This window comes from Cygnus olor, chromosome Z (genome assembly GCF_009769625.2).
Source record: "Cygnus olor isolate bCygOlo1 chromosome Z, bCygOlo1.pri.v2, whole genome shotgun sequence".
In the NCBI taxonomy this organism is placed as follows: Eukaryota; Metazoa; Chordata; class Aves; order Anseriformes; family Anatidae; genus Cygnus; species Cygnus olor.
In genome coordinates, this window is record NC_049198.1 from 73,798,227 (window position 1) to 73,815,058 (window position 16,832).

Consider the following 16,832-nt stretch of genomic DNA (forward strand, 5'->3'; position numbering starts at 1 on the left):
GGTTGTGCTAAGCCTGTATCCAACACAACTTCCAAAAACAACACTTCTGTGCTGCACGGAACTTTAGTGGGAAATGTGGTCCTCAGACCAGGCACTGGAAATGTGATTGCATGTTAAAATCTCTGAATGCTATGACCTAATCCTTTTTGATCACAAGTGGATTAATTTCCTCACCTTACACGATAACCCACGTAAAACTTTGCTGACATTATGTGAATTCTCCAGTATCTGTATCTGAAGATAAATAATTACTATATTATTATTTCAGTCCTCCATAAATCCTAGTGTTTCAGTATCAGGCAGGACTACGAAAACAAGGATGAAGACAAGACTAGGTTGCATTGATATCTGTGGATAGCCACAAGAAGAAACTCAAAGATGACTAAATTTGGTGCTTAAAAATGGCACGGAAAATGTCCTGAATGATTTGATTTTATTTTATTAACATAGTAGCTAACTGCTTTCTTCACACCTTGGCTCCCCGCAGGTGGTGGTGTAGAAAGGAACACTGGCAAATTTATTATATATTTCCGAGACTTGGATTGGAGTTTGATGAGAATTTCAGACACATATACAGTCATCTTATCCTTCTGGAACCTAAGACAGCTTTATGACTTCTATTGCCCAAGCAATTCATAATCTTTTAAAAGGATTTTCCCTTATGATATTCCTTTTTATAGGTGGAGACACATGAAAAAAAATAATTGAAATGACATATCCTAGGTTACCCAGTGAAAATGTGGGTACCCGAGAAATGAATTGCACACTTAGTTTAACATAACATCCAGTCCAGCACTCTAACTCCCAACCCTCAACCTTCTCTGAAGCTCCATATTTAAGAAAGCGACTTATCAGAAGTGCTGACCCTTCAGACATCCCACTCACAGAACTGCACTTGACCCTAAGTCCCATTATTTCAGCCTGATACAAAGTCAGCTCTAAAACTTCCTTAGATTCTCCTATTTGGGATTTAAGAATCTTGTATGACATCACTATTTTCCTTGTTCCTTCTGTAGTCCCACATATTCAGTTTTGCTGCTCATGAAGCAGGAAGAAATTCAGTTACTGTATAACCCCAATTTATTTCCAGAGTATTAGCTACTCTAAGTACTGAAGGAAGATGAGGCCCTGCAGACAAAAAAAAAAACACATACCCATGACATTAAAAATTATATTTAAATGCATGCACACCAGTAGGTTAAATTGAAACACATCCTAAATCACATAAACCTGTTTACTTCACAGATTTATTTTTGACATTTTAAACCACTTTATTAAAAAAAAAAAAAAAAGGAAGTACAGCTGATGGTAACAGCTGTACACAACTCTACCACTCTCCTTCCGCTGTATCACCTCAAGGTATTCAGCACTGTAGTGCTCATCTCTAATCCTAACCTGAATAGAAATATAAAAATGCAAGCGTAAGGTACAATGCAGATTCAGCTGCTGTCTTCAGAACTCCGCCTCATATGACCAGGCATAAAATTACAGAGACTGCTGAGTAATGTTAGCAGTAGTGGCCTACATGCACTCAAAAACTTCACTTTACAAAGAGCAGAGTAGTGATGTTAGCTTTCTCCTTGAGAATCGCACTGCTCCCATATTGATCTGCCAGCATGTGCCATGCCATTGTACTGGATTATTATTACAGGCACTGGCCGTCAACAGCTTTAGCTTAGGCCAAACCAAACCAAACATTTCCACAAAAGCAACGAAAGGCAGCTTTATCATCCCAGGACGGTCTTCCAGATAAATTTTAGGTTGCAGAAAAGTTGTTATAATGTTTTTGTAGTGCAAAGTTTTAGTGAACTAAATACTGATGTTAAGTACCATTCTCCCACTATTTCTATAATCTTCCAGCTCTCATAACAAAAACAAAATTGTTCACTTTCATGGTCTAGAAGCGAGTTGCAGGTCTGGGTGCAAATTCAGTCCCTCCTTTACAAAAGACCGTAGAAAAGAGAAGTTCATAGAAAAGAGGCTGCAGTTTGCCAGTATTCAAAGACAGATTTAACATTAACATGTATTCTGTAATTTGGTTTATTCTTGTGATCTGCCATGATCAGTGAAATTGCAGAAGACCATACAGAAACTGATTTTCTGGTTAAAGACGTACTAGGATGCAAGCATCTATGAAGGAAGTAAGTTTGGACGAGCAGTTAGTTTCTCTTTCTTGCTTGTCTTTTCACCTGCTTTTTACAGCAACAGATGATGGTGCTCTTCAATTTTTTCAAGGTTCACATACACGGCTGTGTCTGCCAATATATTTTCTTGTCCTCATATAAGTTGACATTGGTAAGATTCAGCTCTGAAGGTATTACAACCAGATACTAGCTGCTTCTCGACAACACACCCTCCAACCCCACAACACCTTGTCATGGACTGTCTGTACATATTTGCTTTATACACACCTCAGCGTTTCCGCACACTCTTATGTAACTGACTTCATTTTGGCTTAGCTCCCTTTGTTGGGATTGCTCCCAACCGCATCAATGTATCTGCCATTAAACTTATAGTTGTTTTTGTTACTGACATGCAATTTCATTATATACATTCATAAGCAGATGACTACAGTGAAAACTAATAAACTCTTGAAAAATGCTTGTTTTGTTAACTAAGACATCCAGCCAAGGAAAGTACATCTCTAACCTTTAAGGGACTTGTTTCAAGTGTTGCATATTACAGAGACACACAATGGCACAGAGTCAACAAGAGGTGTAATGGTGAAGCCTGGAGGAGCCTAAACTGGACTGTGCATATCAGCTCTCGGAACCTGCCTTGCAGAAGGTTCTCCAGATGTCCTGCTGAGTTATTACAGCTCTGATTAATGTCACAAACTATTACATTGAAAATGGATTTTCCTCAGTTTATTTTCAAACCCAGGCCTTGGAAAAAGACAAGGCTGTCAGTGGGGCCTCAAATAAGTTGAAAAAGACCCATCTAAGTTGAAAAAGACCAAAATAGGTTGGAAAAGACCTTCAAATCATCAAGTCCCACCATTGACGTGACCTACCGAGTCCCATCTCTAAAACATGTCCTTTAGTGCCATGTCCAACCAAATTCAGATACTGACAGAGAAGAAAAGTTTACTCATGTTAACCTTAACTTTCTATCACCATGTCTCTCTTACATCTTTAAAGACCTAGAATGGATAGAAGTTTTTTCATGAGTTTATAGGTTGAAACAAACAAACAAAAACCCACACCCTTCTCCTGCAAAACCTTTAAAATTATTATTCTCTCCTCTCTTCTTCATATAATTGTCCTATCTGTGCCCCTTTCCCTTCCTAATTGTCCTAAAAGACAACAACAACAAAAAAATAGCATTAAGATTTAATTATTTTTACATTGTGGCTGGAATGGGTGGCTGAAATAAGAAAAAGAGAAATATTTGCACAATAAGAAAATAAATAAATAAATAAAAGTTTAAAAAACTCTACCTAACCACCTGCTCAAAACAGGAAAAGCAGAAATAAAACAATTAATCACTTCTGCCAACTCCTGAGGATTTTGTCACTGGCAACAGTAAGATATTTTATACTTCACTTACAAACATCATTCATGCACTAAAAATCACACCTCATTTTTTGCGCTGATCAAGGGAATAACATGCTCATGCCAGATTTAGGATCTCTTTAGGTGGGTATCAATATCGCATAAAGCGTTTTTTTTCCCCTGTGACTATGGAAAAGGAACACCATACAAATAGTGTTGCCACTCATGAACAGGTCAAAAACACAAAGTAAAGACTGCTGATACCCTACTAATTTTGTATAGTCACCATTTGGTTAAAAGAATATAGAGCTGTGAAGTAAAACTAGAGCTGTGAAGTAAAACATTTCTCTCCTTTTTTTTTTTTTTTTTTTTTTCCCCTAGATGAAATATGCTTTTGACTATGAGACACTTAACTCTACCTGGATCTCAACACCTACTTTTTATGGAACAGAAGATTCCTATCATGATTTTCTTGCCACACCACAATCCTGGAAATTTGAATAGTTTCCTCCTCATTGTGAGATCAAGTCAGGAAGGTGCAAAACTCTGCTCTTTAGTTATTTAAGAGTGGGAGACTTGTTTGCTGCTACTACTGCACAGCCACAGTCTGACAGAGAGAAGCAACAGAGCTTTGGTGAGGTGGAGGTGCGAGCTCACTCACAGGAGTGGTCCAGCCTCAGACTACAGTTTTTAGGTTGGCCTTCCAGCAAGCTGCCACTTTGTCCATCATCAGATTCCACACTGTTAGTGTCCAAAGTGCTAACTGGTTATTTCAATTCACTTATGACAAAACTTACTAGAAACAACGCACAGTCTAAATCCTTGGCTTGTTTTATAGGGATTAGTGTTGAGATCTTCAATGCAGAAGGATGCTCAGTGCAATATTCTTAACTGTCTGGGTATAATTCCCATTGAAACTTGAACATCTTCAAAATTTGGCTTGTGGCTTTACCACAGAGCTAGACATGACCAATAATGTTCTTAAGTTCCACTGAAATTGTAATACTTTATCATAAGAAATTGTCATAAAATAATATTCAAGCATTTTCAGTCTCCACTCATATGTTGCTACCATCTCTTATCCTGGAAATTCTGAAATCAGCTGTGCTGTAGTATTTCAGAAATGGAACAATTGTCAGTCAAAGAAAGCCCTTCCTTTCTACCTACTTACTTTTGTTAAAAAATAACTCTCAAGTAATGCACCATATAGTGAGACATATTTTAGAAACAGGACCTTTTCTACAGACTTTTAAACAGTATTACTGAGGATTTTCTATCCTAAAAATCCTGTAATCATAATTGTTCTGAATACCTGAAAAAAACCCGGTGGTACAGGACCTACTGGCATGCCATCTCCTGGGGGAATGTTTCCTAGCACTGGACTGGGAGCTGCTGCAGCACTCTGAAAAGAACAAAGGGAAAATAAACCTTTGTCATTGCATGGTAGGCATTAAACCAAAAAAAACAAAACAAAAAAAAAAAAAAAAAAGAAAGAAAGAAAGAAAGAAAGAAAGAAAGAAAGAAAGAAAGAAAGAAAGAAAGAAAAAAAGCCCCAAAACCTGCTGTAACCAAAATGCAGAAAGTATGTCTCTGGATATGCCATAATGTCATTGTTTCATCTGAAGGTAAATTAAAATTGTTTAGTGTCTAGTCTTCTTTTATACAAGCATAGTAATTTGTTAATATGGCAGGTCTATGTTGAGGGGAGGAATGCTAGAGTTTGCACAGACATATACATATATGTATTGATGAGATAGGTCTTGACTAGATTTTAAGAAATATTTCATCTGAATTTATCCGCATGTATATGAATGTAAATGTAACTTGCACACTTTTTCTTGTATTATGTGTATTAACGTCTTCATGCATGCACAAAGACATATGTGTAGCACAAAGAAACTATTCTATACATTTTATAAGCAATTTCCAAGCACTTTAAAGATAATTTCAGCAGACTGTAATACTCTTTTAGAATTATATCAAGCTTCAAAACAGGATTCTGTTCAGTACAAGAAGGAAGGAATGTTCACAATTCTGCTGGAAATGTTCATGATTTTACCAACCCCCAAAATAACCACCATGACAAATTAGAAGAATTCCGGTTACATTTTTGGAAGGGAAAAGAAAAAACGCGTTCTAAGAAGTGAAGCAGAGGATGAAATTAGTTACCTTTTCAAATCCTTCAGTTGGAATAAGTAAGTAAAGAATGTTGCCTCTGGCAATTTACAAGCAGGAGATCGTCACAAAAAGGGAAGCCAAACTGTTATTGTTGTCATGTATTGGAACTTCAATTACTTTTAATTTCTAGCAGTCTCCTTCCTGCAATACGTTTCTGTTATGGCATAAGTCTGAATCACCTATAAAGGCTTACAATCTTTTGGGAAAGTATTCATGCGCGCACAGTGCAATGAGAGCCACTCTCAGTTTACTAATGGCCTGCCAATATCTGCCCTACAGAACATGAATGACTTATGTTTATTAACTTATCACTCCACTGTACACTCATGCTTGATATCCAAAAGATGCGATCTGGAAATTGATTTCATTTCCAGGTGTTTGGCACACTGTCTAGGAAATTAAAGAATAATGCTGGAAAGATCTGAAAATTGGCACAAAGGCGGGCTGACCTTTTTAAACCAAGCAGAAAGGAAATATTCAGTTAATTACCACAGATATTTCAGTGGTTTAAACTGTGCTTTAGAATCAATGTTTTAACAACTACCAATAACATACCTAGCATCTAAGCTGCATGTTCTTTTCAAACAAAAGTCTAGGACTCATCAGTAAAATGTTTACATTTTAAAAAACTTTGGAGATGACTGAAAGCCTAGTTTGATTGACCAGAAAACCCTGTGATAGAGGTTTTTATCTTGTCTGCAGGACCCGTGCTGAAATATTGTGTAAGCATGATTGACAGAGAAAGTTGGCCGGGTGAGCTGGCAGTAGCAAAGACATTTGGAGCATAACACCTTTTTGTGAGAGGCTGTCATAAACCAACCAAACCAGCTGATAAAGCTGCAGCAAATGAAGAAGGCTATCTTCTAACAATTGCCCTCCTTTGGCCACCATCTGACGTTTGTAGGACTGAAGCAAGGTGTTGCTTATGTGCACGGAAAATCACACTACTCCCTGCAACATCTCCTCTACTTCTCTTGTGTCTGTTGCACTCTCTGGCACCCCAGCCAGGGGAAGGTAAGCAGGTGGCCTGAATAACTCCCAAAAACAGAAGAGAAAGCTCTGTTTGCGTTTGCTGTTTTGGTTTGTTCTGTTTCCTAAGCGAAAATTGACTTGTTTGACCTATGCAGCAGAAAACAATGTCAAGTAAAATCTTGAATAGGTGCAGAAACAGTTTGAGTGAAGTATGGTAGAACTTACTTCCACATTTCTAGATGAGGAATGACAACAGTAGCATCACTGATGGAGAAAATCAATGATGTTAAAAGCCTGAGCATCTTAAAATGTCCAAAATAGCCTGCACTGCAGTCTTTGACTAAGAAGTAGTAGTAGCCCATTGAAAGGACACAAATAATGATGAACTTTATTATAATATCATTCCTCGTTGCATTCCTTAACAGTTAAAAAAGAAAAAGAAAATGAAATAAGGATTTTCCAAAACCAGGGGGAGAAAACAATTAACATTGTAATTGTTAGGGTTTTGTATGCCATTAAACCTTCGAACAAGGCTTTACCTAAAATATGCCTGAAGATAACATCTTGCAGGTTGTCTCAGTAGTTATTTTTTAATATAATTTGAATTCTACTTTTTTAATGTGACTTAGCAATGAGACCAGAGGAATCCAGACTCATTCCTCAGTGAACATGGGGGGACAGCGCACAGCTCTCCAGCCCTGGTACAACAGGCACGGAGCAACTCCTCATCCGCTGAGCTACAGACATAGCAATGAATGCACCTAAACGTTTCTTATATGTTTACAGATGTAAAGGAAGATACTACGTTCCGAGATGCTGCTGATTCCTGTGGAGTAGTTCCAAAGTAACCACTTTTTTAGGAGGAGTGATTTTTGTACAACTTTGCTAATGAAGAGAAGTAGAAAGGAGCCTGATGAAGCACAGTCTGAGTCTGTGTCACAGGAATTCCTGTGTCACAGGAACGAGTCTGGAGATCTTCTGCAGCCTCCAAAGTCCCATTCCAGAGAGCTGCTCACAGGGTGGCCAGAAGATCTGAACAGTGCTACCACGCGATAATGTAACAGAGGCTGGCAAAAGGCAATTATTTGTGATGATGGAGGGGCAAGAAAAACAAGGTCGTGTGGAGGCAGTAACGAAAGCGATCCAGAGTGATTTACTTAATTAATCTCAGTTCTAATGGTTTCTGGAGAAAAAGGTCTAAACCAGAAGAGAGCCAGCTCTTTCTTTCATGCTAGTTACTAAAGATTAATTTAATTTACTAATGTTGGACATTTTTTGGTTGTGGACCGTGATGTTTCAGGGAGGTACTCAAAGCATTGGTCTTAATTGGCGTGAACTGTTTGAGACTTGATTATACTGTGTAGTTTACAGCCATCTGTGTAAAACCATCTCTCCAGTATATTTCTTAGTAGGAAGGAGTACAGAATGAGGCAATGTTTGAGTGGTCATAACACTAGGGCAGTTTTACTGACATTTACAGTACTGTTGATTATTTGTAAGATTTTTACAGTTATAAGCATGCCATACTAGTCCAGTCTTCAGTGTTAGAAAAATTACAATTTCTATTTTTCATTACATAATCCTGAGGTTTGTTTTTGTTTTCATGTTTGTCTTTTTGGGATTTTTTTCCCTGGTGCACAATTAAGTCCCAAAACCAGAAATAAGGCATGTTCAGTGCTTTAGCTATATTACATTTTCTAGCTTACACTATGTGATGAACATTTTAGGACCTTATGCCAGGTAGATCAATAAACAAACCTGCAACAGCTGCACTGAGATATTCTTATTTATTCTATCCTAATGAATTATTCAGTTTTTCTTCCACAGTCCCACAGCAAACCGTGGCTTCCTTTTGCATGCATTACAAGTTGCTCATCATTTATACTTCCATTAGTTTGACATTGTAAATATTTGCAGTTTGCTTTCTCCACGTTTCATAAAAAGATGAAATAGGAAAATATAAATGGTCTAATATTTTTCTATGATAGTTCACCTCCTTAAAAATAGAAAAGTTTATTTGCTTTTGTATCTAATATACTGAATTTATGTTATCTCTTTAGAAATATTAATTAAAATAGTATACTTGAATGAAAATTATTGTGGACATTCACTGCTTTATTCCTACAACCCTGGACAACGTAATAATAGATTATTACATTTAAAAAGTTAAAACTAGTGTCTGATAAGTAGCTTGTAATGGTTTAGGATTGTGTTTACCAACAAATAAATCACAAAATAAATAAAAAATAAAAAGATGTCAGTTATTACATATAAAAATTCAGAGAGCAATTTGTAATGCAGAGGTCATTTTCTGAGGCTACCAGAAGTGGTTTGTGGCAGAAGCTCACAGAAGAATTCTAGTTTTGATCAAAGTATTTGACAAAGAAAAGGCTTTATCCACTAAAATCCTGATCTGGCTCATTCACTAATCTGGGCATTTGATTTCAGGTATTTTGCTTAGAGAAAGACCTCCTTATTTTTAAAAAGTAAGAAGTTTAACATGCATGACAAAATTTTTCCACAAAAAGGCAATTTAAAATTTGTTATACGTCGATATGAAGCAGATCTGTGGCTGCTGTTAGCTGCTCAGTTCCCTCATCATCCAAGCCTCCTTCATACACCTCCTCCACACCAGCCCTAAATCTGCCCAGTTAGCCCCAAACCGTGCTGAATTACTGGAGGTAGTTGGTGCCCACTTCTTCAGGTGGGTCAAGCATCAAGCAAGTCTCTATGGTGACCACATTATTCAGAGGCAGTGCTCTGGTCTTCTGTGGCAAAGCATGAGTACGTTACACCTGAGTTGTGCGGTGTAGGCCATGCAGGTAGGAGCCCCTGGTGGAACAGCATCCCTGCAAGTGCCAAGGCCAGGCTGGATGGGGCTTCGGGCAACCTGGCCTGGTGGGAGGTGTCCTTGCCTGTGACGGGGGGATGGAACTAGATGGTCTTTAAGGTCCATTCCAACCCATACCATTCTGTGCTTCTATGACTCCAGTCAGGCCCCAGCCAGTGCCTACAGGATTACTACAAAATACTGCCAGCACCAGTGTCCTGCAATGCAAGCAAGTTTGAACCACAGACTTAGCATTCAGTGATGAACTGGCATCAAAGAGCAAGGGGGAGCAGCAGTTTGTGGAAAAGAGAGCAATACTGCAAGGGTGATGAAGGAGCATCAATAACTCTGGTTTGGATGGAGGCATGGAGCTGGACCTAGTAACACACAGATGATTGGCATTGTTGTCATGTGAGTTAGATTTAGTCTCTCCTCCAAAAAAGAATATGAATTCTCTCTACAGAAGAAGCCTGAAAATTTAATGAGGCAATTTTCACTTTTAAAGACATTTTGTCAAACCATTTGTGCACCCAGGCACAATGGTGCTCCACCATACCTCCTGTCACACAGCACACATGAATGAAATGTGACTGAGGATGCCCTGCTGTCCCCCTGGGGTTGTGATTCCTCTGCATATTGCTGGCAACAACCACTTGCTGACACCTCCCTCCATGTGCAGTCTTACCCCTAGTTTTAGGGTAAAAGTAGGTGTTCTCTGGAGGGGCACTACAGTGCCTACCTAGAGCACAGGATTTTGCTGTACAGCTTCATGCACGGTAGTTGTGACGCTCCATGAATGTAGAAGTGAAGGCAGGGTGGGTTACACACATTAAAGTGAATTAGCAGCATCGGTATGAATACATAAAACCTGGTAAAATACTGATGAATCTCAGTACATCTCAGAACTCTGAAGTCTAAGCAGCATTTGCTGAAAATAAAGCATGGGAACTGCTGCTTTTCAAATTCATTTGCTGAAACTCTAATCACTTTAATGATAAACCTGAAAGCTTTCCTTTGATTATTTCAAAATTTCATATCTGATTTTGAATGAGAGTCAGAAAAGACTGCTGATGTACCATGAACTATTGCAAGTAATGCCAGACGTATTATAGCTTTATTTCCTCTCTCTGGATCCTGCTTCAGAGAGAAGTTAGGACATGGGAATTTTGGCAAGATCTTCAGAAATAACAACACTTATATCAGTTTCTCTGGAATTCAGAGTTTGCATCAAGAGTGATATTTTCATAAGAAATCTATTGCAGACAAATCCAGAGAACTAGCTGCATTATATATGCAGTATCATTTTACATTTCATGTAAACCTTAACGTGAGAAAGACGTAATTCGCTCCTCAAGATAAGTACTCAAATGTAGATAGAAGTGATGCTTAACCTGATGCTAAGGACCATTTTGATACTGTAACAAATAAAATGATTACTGTTTTATTTTAAAATGACTCAACTTTCTAACCAAAATGAATTTAGATAAATTATAAGGATATTAATCTTATTTTCTCATACCTGCATATATGCAACCAAAATACGCAGTAACCAGACACAAATATTCTGTCGTGGAGAATATTAATACAACTGGTTCCATCAAAATAGCAGCAGAAGCATTCAGCATTTCAGGTTAGTTTTGTTCCACCCGTGTGATGTTAACACAGAGGTATCTTACACAAACCAACAGTGAACAACAACTCCTTTTAAGACTAGTGCTGCAGCTTCGAAACGTGACCTGCCATCTATTTTACATGTTGCTGCTGTGACCGTAAAGACCAGTGCAAACCCCAGAGGCAGACCGGGACTCCCCAGCTGCTGCGGTGATGATTCTCAGTGAGGGCACCCCGGCGAGCACAGGGCAGCAGCTCTGCACCCCCAGCAGCTTCACAGCTTGACCTCAGGCCGCACACAAACACCGCCAGACCGTGCAAGGGCTGATGTGAAGGACAACACAGGGAAACAACAACTGCTGCTGGTATGAGGTTTCAGGCATAATATTGGCAGAGAAAGCAAAAAATGTTTCATTTTCGGCAGAAATCTCCTTGAAGCCTATGCTGAAAACCCACATTGCTACTAAGCGTAAATAAGACTCTGCGAGTCAGTTGATAGCTCTGAGATGAGCATACAAGCAAGTGCATATGAAAGTCAAATGTCTTCCCAAATCAGTATGGCTTAATTCATCATATCCAGTGATGCCAATTAAGAGAACTGTAAATAAACACAGGAACAGAAGACATTGGGGCCATCATGTTTAGCTGTGACCAGCCCCTGACGCATCAAAAGAGCAATATGAGTAGCAAAATAATCCAAAAGCCAACTTTCTATTTTTGTCACTCTCTGATATCCTCCTTTTCCCAACATTTTTTGCAAGCAGGGCATTCTGGCTGCTGTCTCAGGAAAGCTTGGATATGAATAATACACCAAAAATCTAACTACTTATTACCTACTTACAAGTTACAATCTTAAAGAATACCTTCTAATTCACAGAATTTCACACATTCTCCAGCTTGATGTAAACAACAACAACAAAAAAAACCTGAACAGAAGCAGACAAGCAGAAAGTACGTATGATGTTTTATTACATTTTGCTAAGTATTTTTGATGCAAATATGTTATCTTCTTTAGGAGAACACTTAGAAAATGTTTTATTTTGTTTTATCCTGAGGACAAAGGATAAGTATTTAATACTACTTATTCAAGTTCATGAATTTAGGGAATGGTAAGAACCACTTTCCTCCCCCCCCCCCCCCTCCCGGAAAGACAAATGATTGATAGAAGCAACTTATTTGAAAGATCTGAATCACAAGATCGAATTAATTCTTCATGTAGTTTCACTGATACATTTTTCTCTAAAATGCTTAATTCCTGTTCTCTGATAGGAAGGTATTCACATGACAGTAGTAGTCTAAAAAGTGTAACCGTAAGGGTCATAATGCCACTCCTCATAACTTCTCTCTTTTCTTTTGGAATTGCAGCTCCTTACAGTTTGATTCAGACTCTGGAACTGTATTTCTGTTCATTCCACTTTACTCAGTTATGGTGATAAAGAACAGATAATGTACTATAGTGATAATTCTATTAATAGCCAAGTTACATAACTGTTGTCAAAATTTTAAAAAATCACATATATCACGTATGATCTTTTTTGGGGAAAAAAAGTATTGTGTTTGTCTCAGTTTACTTCAGCAGACCTATTCAGATGGGGGCACACCCGTCTGTCTAAAAGATAATTTTTCTCTCCCCACAGGGTAACCCTACCTGCCCTAATCACCTCAATGTGAGCAAGGCTTCCCTATATCTTAAGTACGATTATAGTTTGTTTTACTATATACCAGTGTCAAATCTGGTGTTTCCACTCTACTTAGCTACGATACTGAAATTCTATTACAGAACTAAAAACTGTTTATTCATTTGGAACTAGAACTATACTGTTAACAGAAATGATTTTGAATGAAATCTTTGCTATCAATGAATAAAAGGGTTTCAAACTCTTGTCCAAAGACAACATGCCAATTCTGCCTCTTAGCTACATCTTCTTGGGTTATATATAACACAATTTCCAGGCACCAATTTTTCTAAATTATGGTTATGAAGAAAAGATATTTTAAAATAATAAAATAACAACATTATTTACTGGAAGTTACTAAAATCCATATTACATGTAGGTCTCTACAGAATGTTTATTTTTTTTAATAATAATGTGTATTTTAAATATTGAAATAGACTAAGGACTATCATGCTTTTGTCTACCTTTTTTCAAAAATTAACAGAACTAAAGTTAAAAGTTGGATACTTGCCTCTTCCTACGTATTTATGAAGATACAAAACAATTAGAGTAATATTTCAAGTACCATTTTCAGACAATTTTCCACTCAAGTAAGGGCGTGTATCTCAGCTTAATCCCAAGCACTGCATTATTTAGTGATGCCTACCCAGGCACAAAACCAAAAACCAGTACACTGGGTAGGTGTGGATAACCAGGCGACACTGGATAATACACAGCGTGACTACTGCAGCTATCAGAGGCAGACGCGTTACAAATGGGCTGAAGGCATGCAAGGAAGTGATGCTCTGCTGCTGCAGCTTGGAGCCGGGATGCAGCGGCCTTTCAGCAAAAGGGCTCCTTTCCAGAGGTGATGCTTGCAGCCCTCCCACAGGCTCCCTGCAGACCAAGCCTGCTACCATCTGCTGGCTTAGCCACCAACCTCTGGACACACCACTGCTCTGCTCCATGCTGCACAGGCTCCACTGAATCCATCCGCTGTACACAATCGGAGCGTTACCCTCCCATTTAAAGTTGCTGAAATACAAAACTGCATCTATTGTCTTTTCTCAGTATTTTCTTAGTGAGTTTTGGGGTCGTGATGATACGACCTGAGAGGAGAGAAACATTGCTGCATGTCTTCAGAATACACAATTCAACCTGGTTAGCTCCCAATGCCATTATTACAAATAATTTTACATGGTGACCAGTCATATGGCATCCTCTCCAACATCAACAATGGGTACCAAAAGCTAACTTTCAGAAATACCAAGCTTAGTCCTTCTATCAGTTTGAGTAATACCCAAACTAACTATCCCTGTGCTTGAGCCATAACATACTACACAAAAGCTGGCTTAGCGCCGCTAATTTTTTTACTTCCTGCTTCAAACTTGCTCCATTGTATTCTCTGTTGATGCTCTACAGAAAATTCACAGTTGGAACAATTGTGCGAACAATTGTGCTAGTTAAGCTAGTGTGGCAGGCCTGTCTTACACCCTTCCTTTCTCTAGTAATTAAGCTATTTGGCACTGTGCCTTTAAATCGCTTAATTAATCCAATTCTTAAACCCATTTTGTTTTGCAATGATTTTAGGGTTGCTGTACTTTTGTATTCCTGTCCTTGTGCCACTGCCCACCACCCAAGTGCTTTCCCATTTTAAGAATATAATCATTAATAATGATTAAAGTTTCTCTGCCTGTCTCTTTTTCACAAGTAATGAAACACGAACAAACATGCTATGAGTTATTATGTGTTAAAGTACGTTGAAGGACTGACTTTTGAATATGCATTGCAAAGTAGACAGGTTTGGGGTTATCTTTAGGTCACCTGCAAGTGATTCAGCAACCCTGGCAGTAAGTGCCAACTTCAGCAGAAAAGCAACAAATTCAGTAACTCCCTGTCTATCCAAACTGGACTTTTGCCCAGGCGCAAAGGAAAGCATGAAGACTGAAAACAAGCTGCTACTTCAGAAGAAGATGAACTGCAGAGTTTACATCATAAACAAACTACTCTTTATATCATTTCTCGAGCACTGCTTTGCTCTAGAAATAGTATATTCAGGTGTTCTTGTCTAGGCCTTCATGTCATGAAACTACTCTTCAACAACCATTACTAAAGTACTACCCACAGATAGTCTTTTTCAACAGCCCACTGTCTTTTTCAAGACCATGTTGTAAATGTTATTACTCTGTCCTAAAATATGAAAGTGCATGACTTTACAGATATTTTGACAGAAAAATTTCACAGACTGAACATATTAAAGATCACAGACTGAACATACTAAAGAAGCCACTTGGGTTTTTTTTGAACATCAGCTCCACTGTTGATAGAGTTAGTGGTATGTAACACAGAACATACTTTTCTTCAGTCTCTAGCCTGAATTTTGTGACTTTGTGAATCACTGGTATTTCTTGGATGCTGAAAAATAAATGCTTTAATTCCATGACAAGCACAGTAATTTTAAGACACTGAGAGTCTGGAATTAAAAAAACAAACAAAAAACATGCAATATGATTTCTCTTTTACAGAGATTTTGCTGTTTTTCTTGGGTAAGACAGTTCCCTAAACTTCCTGAAGTTAATTTCAAAAGCAGAAATGTCCGCACAAGGCCAGCATTTTCAGGACAATAAAAGGGATCTGAAAATTAAAGATATATGCTGGAATATCTCAATTTACATGTAACACTGATTAAGGATTTTACAAGTATTTCCCTGCCATGCAAGGCTAACTAGCCCAGCGAGGCTCCCTCTGCAACCAGCACAACAAGAAAGCTGCTCTAAGTCATCCTCTGGAGGAGTGGATTTTTTACCAGCAACTAACGAGGATGTGCAGGGACTGCAGCCCTACTGAGACTGAAGTACACCTTTCTGAAAATGCTCTATGTATTCAAGCATTTTTGTGTAACTGAAGCATTGGCATGCAATGTACAGTGTGCAACATTTAAAAGAGTCCACTAGGTAAGATTTTTGAGACACCTGTCTGTAACTTGGGTTTTCAAGCATAGTTAGAATGGTTAATTTTCAGTTTTCAAGTCTGAAAAAAGCCTTGTGAATTTGAAGAAAAATATGAAAAAGTTACAACTTATTCAAAGCTAGCCTATAAAATATCTGATTTCTATCATGTTATGTGAAAGTCTATCTTTGGATAAATGTAACTTTTTGAGCACTGAGTTTTAACACCTCTGAATGTTAAAGCAGAATTAAGTACTATGCCTATGAAGATTTAACATTTTTATGCTGAAAGTTGCTTGCTTAAATAATTACCCTGAATAGTTTAACAGTCAGAGGAGTCCAACATGCTACCTACCCCATGGAGTACCAGAATTCGAGAAAGAAGTACCAGACCTGTGCTCAAAGGACAACAGAGGGAGAGGGCTCAGTCCTCAGTGGACCTGGCTCTGCGAGGCTTTAGATGTTCTTCTGAATGCTTTAGTATCTCAAATATTTGGTCTGCAACTCAAACACTTTCCATCTGGAACAAGTCTGATGCATGTCTGAGACATTTTTACATTTAGGATATTAAAAACAAACAAATGAACAAACAAACAAACAAAAGACTGAAAAAATCCCTTCTGAAATTGAAACCCAGTAAGTAGCATTTGGAACTCAAATTAGCAAAGAAAAATAACATTGTCAATCCATTTTTATCTACTATCCTCCAAAAAGCCTCATCCTACTACATGCAAAATGTAAAAATGGCTCAGCATCACAAGCAACTTGTATTCTCAGCAGGTTCATCCCCTCAGTGGGTTTGCATCCCGGTCGTTCTTCCACTGCCCTACCAAAAAAGCCAGGAAAAATTACACTGTCCTTAAAGTTAAACACAAATGGGTTGCTAAAGATAAACGGGACTGAAACCTCTCCTGTCTTTGGGAAATGAGTATGGTGCTAACATGAGAAAATGAGCTGTCAGTGCCCAGCAAATCCGAGCCAGGAATAAGGGGCTGCAGCCCTGACTTCAGCCACGTGTGAGCACGCCAGGTGCCCTTGCAACACTGCAGAGCCTCTGAAGCCCAAGTGGTTCAACCAGGTTACTTCTTGTCAGGGAACCAATTATTTTACACCCTATGGTGACTGAAAATCCATAGCTGGGACA

General features: G+C 38.3%; 1 protein-coding gene across 3 annotated transcripts in view; it reads right to left on the minus strand.

Annotated features, from left to right (window-relative positions):
* SSBP2 (single stranded DNA binding protein 2) overlaps positions 1 to 16,832 on the minus strand; it is a 180,374-nt gene that overhangs the window by 50,998 nt on the left and 112,544 nt on the right. For 2 of the 3 annotated variants that reach the window (XM_040542040.1, XM_040542038.1), the window contains exon 5: positions 4,807 to 4,896. The exons of the other annotated variant lie outside the window; for it this stretch is intronic. In XM_040542040.1, coding sequence (XP_040397974.1) covers positions 4,807 to 4,896 — 90 coding nt within the window. The remainder of the gene's footprint in view (positions 1 to 4,806; positions 4,897 to 16,832) is intronic. 3 annotated transcript variants of the gene reach the window in all.